The 5,509-nt window shown below is 57.4% G+C and overlaps 1 protein-coding gene across 1 annotated transcript in view; it reads right to left on the minus strand.

Moving 5' to 3' along the window:
• Positions 1-641: 641 nt before the first annotated feature.
• Klk5 (kallikrein related peptidase 5) overlaps positions 642-5,509 on the minus strand; it is a 6,335-nt gene continuing 1,467 nt past the window's right edge. Inside the window, exons 3-6 of the mRNA XM_010640647.1 lie at positions 4,472-4,757; positions 3,827-4,083; positions 3,613-3,746; positions 642-975 (exon numbers count right to left, since the gene is read on the minus strand). Coding sequence (XP_010638949.1) covers positions 823-975; positions 3,613-3,746; positions 3,827-4,083; positions 4,472-4,757 — 830 coding nt within the window. The 3' untranslated portion in view covers positions 642-822. The remainder of the gene's footprint in view (positions 976-3,612; positions 3,747-3,826; positions 4,084-4,471; positions 4,758-5,509) is intronic.

Consider the following 5,509-nt stretch of genomic DNA (forward strand, 5'->3'; position numbering starts at 1 on the left):
CTGGGGAAATCTTGTCCCAGGCCCTTCTAGAAGCTTCTAGAAGGCCCACATTCCCGGGCTCAGGGCTCCCCCGTCCAGCCTCTGACTGAGCAGCGCGGTGTGCCTCAGCGTCTCTCATACCACCCTCCTGCCGTGCACTTGTGAGGACCTCGGGATTGACCTGGTCCACCCCAGACTGTCTCTCTCCCCTCCTCAGATCCCCACTTAGTCCCCCACCCCTTGGCTAAACAGATGCCTCTCAGCTTACAATGGGCTCAGGCCCGGTGAGCTCACTGCCTGCTGAAAATGTTGTAAATAAGAAAGGGCCTGATTTCCTCCCCTACCTGGGGTCCTAGCTCAGCCCTGCAGCCGCAGACCCATAGCACTTCCCTGGGCCGGGGGCTGAGTGGGCTGTGGGCCTCACATCTCTGCCTGGGGTTGTGAGTAATGACGGCACATGCTCGGATTTATCTGCGTCTGGGCCTCTGTCTCCAGCACCCGACCCTGAGCTCTTTGGCAGGAGCTTCTCTGTTTCACCCACCGCTGCTTCCGGAGCCACACCCGGCACGGGTCAGGATTTGTGACGAAAATGCAGAGTGGCTTGGGTGCCCCTGGTCAGGAGCAGACGCCAGCACGTCGCCGAGGACACGCTCAGAGGCCGGTTCTTAGGGGTTTTATTTCAGGGACTGAGTTTGGCTCTCCGGGCGGAGGTCGGAGGTGTAACCCTGCGCGCATCATTCTGGGAATGGTCCCTAGGCTCCAGGAGAGCGGCAGGGCGTCCTGATGGGGACTCGGGATCCTGGCGTCCTGGGGAAGGCGAGCTGGACCTGTGGCAGTGGGGACTCAGTTGTTCTTGATGGTGTTGTGGATCCACTTGTTGAAGAGGCAGAGGTTGGTGTAGACGCCCGGCCTGTTGGGCTGGGCGCAGGGGAAGTCACCCCAGGACACCAGGCCCTGCAGGTAGCTGTTGCACACGACGGGGCCCCCGGAGTCACCCTGTGGAGGAGAGGGGGCCGCACAGAGAGGCCGCGAGACAGACACGCAGGGAGGGGCAGCGCTGTCATGTTCCACCCTCGGCCCAGTGCCCAGCGCCCCGCTGTCCGCTCCCCACCCGGCCCTCCTCCGGGATGCCAGGAATCCCGTCCCAGCGCCCCTGTTCTCTGGCTCTCCCCTCTGCCCTTGTGTGGTTTGTTTATGCTTCTTCCCCACTCCATCTTCGCTGGCTCTCTGTTCCCCATCCTGGACACAAAATCATCCCTTTTATTTTATTTTATTTTATTTTATTTTATTTTATTTTATTGTGCTGAAGATTGAACCCCTCTGCACTGAACTACAACAACCCCAGCTCTTTTCCAATGTTTTCTTATACTTTGAGGCCAGGGCTTGCTGAGTCACTAAATCACCACAGGCGGGGCTGGAACCTGCAATCCTCCTGCCTCAGCCTCCCAGATTGCTGGGTCATAGGTGCACACCCTTACCCTCAGCTAACGTCACGGAGCAGCCTGGCTCTGGTCTGGATGCCAGGACCATGCGGCCGCCCTGCACACTGTGGGCATCAGCAGGGGCCCTGGGCTCGGCTCCTGTGACACCAGCTGTCCTTAGGCCTCTGCCCACGGGGACAGCACCGCCCGCCGGGCACCGCTCCCTTCCCCTGATGCCACATCTCCTGTGACTGCCCTTCTCTAACCTGTGCCCCCGAAAGTCTGCCCTGGAGCAGAGGCCCGGCTGCTTCCCCATCTGCAGAGGCCTCTTAGCAGAAGCCTCCTGGTCCCACATTCCCTGCTTTCCTTCCTCACCCTTCCTTCCCGACGCGGCACTGGGGGTTGAAAACTCAGGGCTTTCCTGTTGAGCTCCATCCCCAGACCTTTTATTTTTTATGTTGAGACAGGGTCTTGCTAAGTTGCTCAGGCCGGGCTCTAACTTTTAATCTTCCTGACTCCGGGTAGCTGGATTTCTAGGAGTGTGGGACTTTCTCCTTCATCTCTGTACAGTTACTGCAGAGCTTTTATGAGAGGCCGTTAGTGAACCTCCCTGAGCCTTGGAGTAAAGCAAGGCTAACAACAGTAAACGAGTTAAGGCATGGGTGCGTGTCATGTGTTTGCGTCCAGTGAGGAGTCCCTGCTATGGTTACCTGCCCTTTTATTCAGTCTTACCCCAGCCACACGCTGCTAGGAAGGAGCACCTTTAGGTCCAGGAAGGCAAGACCCTCACCTCGACCACAGAGGGATCGGGTTGTTTCATTTGAATTTTTGGCCAGGCCAGGTGGTGCACACCTGTGATCCCAGCACTCAGGAGGCTGAGGTAGGAGGACTGTGGGTTTGAGGCCAGCCTGGGCTACACAGTGAGACCCTGTCTCAGAAACTCCAATAATAATATAAAATAACAGTTTTAGCTTCTGAATCAAGACAGCTTCCATGAGAACACAGAGATGCTTTGCTTTAGTGATCAGGAAGTATTTTTGGAACATTGCCTGCCACCCAGCTCTTCAGCCTGAACTCTTATTTCTCCCCACTATCCCATTGCTCAGAAATGCCGGTTTCTTCTGCTCCTTGAATCAGCTAAACCCCTGCCTGTCTCAGGGCCTTTGCACATGTTTTTTCCAGTCTCTTTCACCTTCCCAGATCTGGCCCCTTGGAATGTTTCGATCCCGGCTCACTGCCGCTTCCCCTACCTTTGAATACTGCTTCATTTTGTGCTATATTGAAGCCATGTTTTATTTTCTGGTTTCCTTACTACTCTCTGGAGAGTTTCTTGACCATAAGTTGGGTTTCTTTTGCTTTCCTAACTCCCATCCCTTGTACCAGATATTCTCTTCATCGAGTCCCTAGCGCAGGTTTTCTGTTTCCCTTCCTCAGGACTTCCCTAGCGTTTGTTGGGAAAATGTATCATACAGATCCTGTTGGAAAAGACACAACTGCCTCGTACCTGAGAACTACCAGAATGAACAGATGAAACTGTGACAATTATGTGAAAGCAAACCCCTCGCATGTGGTCTCTTAACACAGTGTACAACCTGCCCTACCACACACAACGGCCTTGTCCTCTGCTTGTAGACAGGCGCTGTCCAGAACAGTGAGCTAATGAACCCCTGCAACCTGGCTGCCAGAGCAAGATGTGTGGAGAGTGAAAATACACCCTGGCCTTCAAGGACGGCGTGGAAAAATCCGAGTGTGAACCACCTCCTTTGTAATTGTTTTAGATCAACTGCATTTTGAGATGAATGTTTTAGAAAATTCTGAATTAAAGTATCGACGTGAATTTCACCTGCTTTATTTTAACAGTATTACTTTTGCGGTACTGGAGGGATGCTCTACCACGGAGCTACACCCCTACCCCCTATCTCTTTTTAATTTTTATTTTGAGACAGAGTCTTGCTACACTGGCCTTGAGTTTTGGATGCTCCTGCCTCAGCCTCCCAAGTAGCTCGGATTTACAGGCATCTGTCACCATGCCTGGCTTTTTTTTTTTTTAACTTTTAAAAATGTGGCTGTTAGAAAACGTATATGCTGTGTGCCCGCTCACTTGGTATTTCTGCAGACACTGCCGCCCCAGAGTCCGAGCTCTGTGACATCCGGGGCCCTAACTAGGCCATCACTGGGTTCCTGGAGCCTAAGCACAGTGTCGGGTCCTCACCTGGCAGGAGTCTCTGCCATCCTCGTCCCCGGCGCAGAACATGGTGTCATCCACCTGTCCCGGGTAGGCGTCCTTGCACTTCTCCTGGCTCAGCACGTTGACGTTCAGGCACTGGAGCGTCTTGGGGAAGGTGTCTGCGGCGGCAACACGGAGAGGGGCGGTCGGCGGGGAGGGGCAGGCAGGGCAGCTGGGGCCGGGAGGGGCCGGGACTCACGCTGGGAGCTGCTGGTGCTGCCCCAGCCCGACACCAGGCACTGGGTCCCGGGGGCCGGGCAGCGGGAGGGGATGTTGATGGGCCTCACGGAGCGGCTGACTCGGATTTTTTTGTTCAGTTTGATGAGCATGAGGTCATTGGAGTGGCGGGGGTGCTTGTAGCGGGGGTGGGGGATGGATTTGACGCCCCGGAACATCTGCTGCCCAGACTCGTAGACCGGGGACATAGAGTGGTGGCCGAGACGGACCCTGTACACCCTGAAGACGACGGTCGGGTCACCGCGAGCCCCGAAACCCCTCCCAGTCATCCCCAGGAGGTGCTCAACCCAAACCTAACACCCACAGCCCCTAATCAACCGCAGCCAACTCAAATCCAGCTCCAGCCTGAGTTCCGCCGCTCTTCTCATCCCGGACCCGTCTGACTCCAGCTTTATTCCCACCCCCAATTCTAGAGCCAACCCCAACTCCATCTCCACCCCAACCGTCAGCGCACACTCCCTGGACCCCAAGTCCGGCCTCTCGGCCCCCAACGCAGGTCCGCCCCAGCCCTCACCCCGCCACATCTGCACTCCCAAGCCCCGACCCTTCGTAGCTCACCCCCTCCTACACCCACCCCTGCATCTATCCCTGCTCCCGCCCCACTCACGGCTTCCGACAGTGCGCGGCCGTCAGCAGCCACTGGGGGTGCACCAGCACCGCCCCGCAGTACAGCTTGCTGGGCCCCAGCAGCAGGGCGCCCTGCCAGGGCTGCGTGTCCCTCTTGCAGTCGGACCCGTTCACGATGCGGTTGCCGCTGTCCTTGTCTTTGGACCTGGTGTCCTCCCCGGCCTCGGCCTCGGCCTCGGCCTCGCCTCCGAGGTCCCGGTTGCCGCCGGAGGAGGACTCGGTGGCGGATGGGTTGTTACAGGAGGCGTCATCTGCAAGGACAGGCGCTGGGGGCAGAGATGGGCGGGCAGGGGCTCAGGGCCGGGCACAGACTCCAGAGGCTGGAAGGTGACCTGGGGTGGGGAGGGTATGGGCAGAGCCCAGGCTACAGAGGTGGAGCCTAGAGAATAAACACGAAATCACTGCAAGAGCAGTGAGGCCTATACCCAGGGACAGGGCCCAAACCTGGCATGATGGAGCAGTTTGCAATCCCAACACTTGGGGAGGCTGAGGCAGGAGGATCGCAAATTTGAGTCCATTTTGGGCAATGTAGGGACTTAGTGAGACCCTGTCGTGAAAGAAAGAGAGGGAGGAAAGAAGGTGCTGGGATGTAGCTCAGACTGGAGATAGAACAGGGTTGGCCTTAGATTTGGGGGTTAAGTGAGGCTTGGGTGTGGCGGAAATACAGGTGGAGTTGAGATGGGTCTGGGATTGGGCTCGACACAGAACCAAGGATGGGGCCTGGCTTGAGTGCGAGGGTTTAGCGGTGTTCTGCCCCAGGCCGGGATGGAGGAGGGGCAGTGCGTGGTGAGCTGGGGTTGAGAAGGCTCAGGCTGACTGCGGAGAGCTCCGGGTTGGGGTAGGGCCCGGATGAAGGCTGTAGGGATGGGGATGACGCACTCCGGAAGTGCGTCAGGACTCAGGGAGAGGTGTCACGTGGGAGGCAGCCGAGCCTGAGATGAGCGCAGGCTAGGAATGGCCAAGGAGCGCCCACAGGGTGCGGATGGAGCCTGGTTGAAAGGGGCAGGCGGGGGGGGGG

The sequence above is a fragment of the Fukomys damarensis genome, unplaced genomic scaffold (assembly GCF_012274545.1).
Source record: "Fukomys damarensis isolate Sample0158 unplaced genomic scaffold, DMR_v1.0_HiC HiC_scaffold_19, whole genome shotgun sequence".
In the NCBI taxonomy this organism is placed as follows: domain Eukaryota; kingdom Metazoa; phylum Chordata; class Mammalia; order Rodentia; family Bathyergidae; genus Fukomys; species Fukomys damarensis.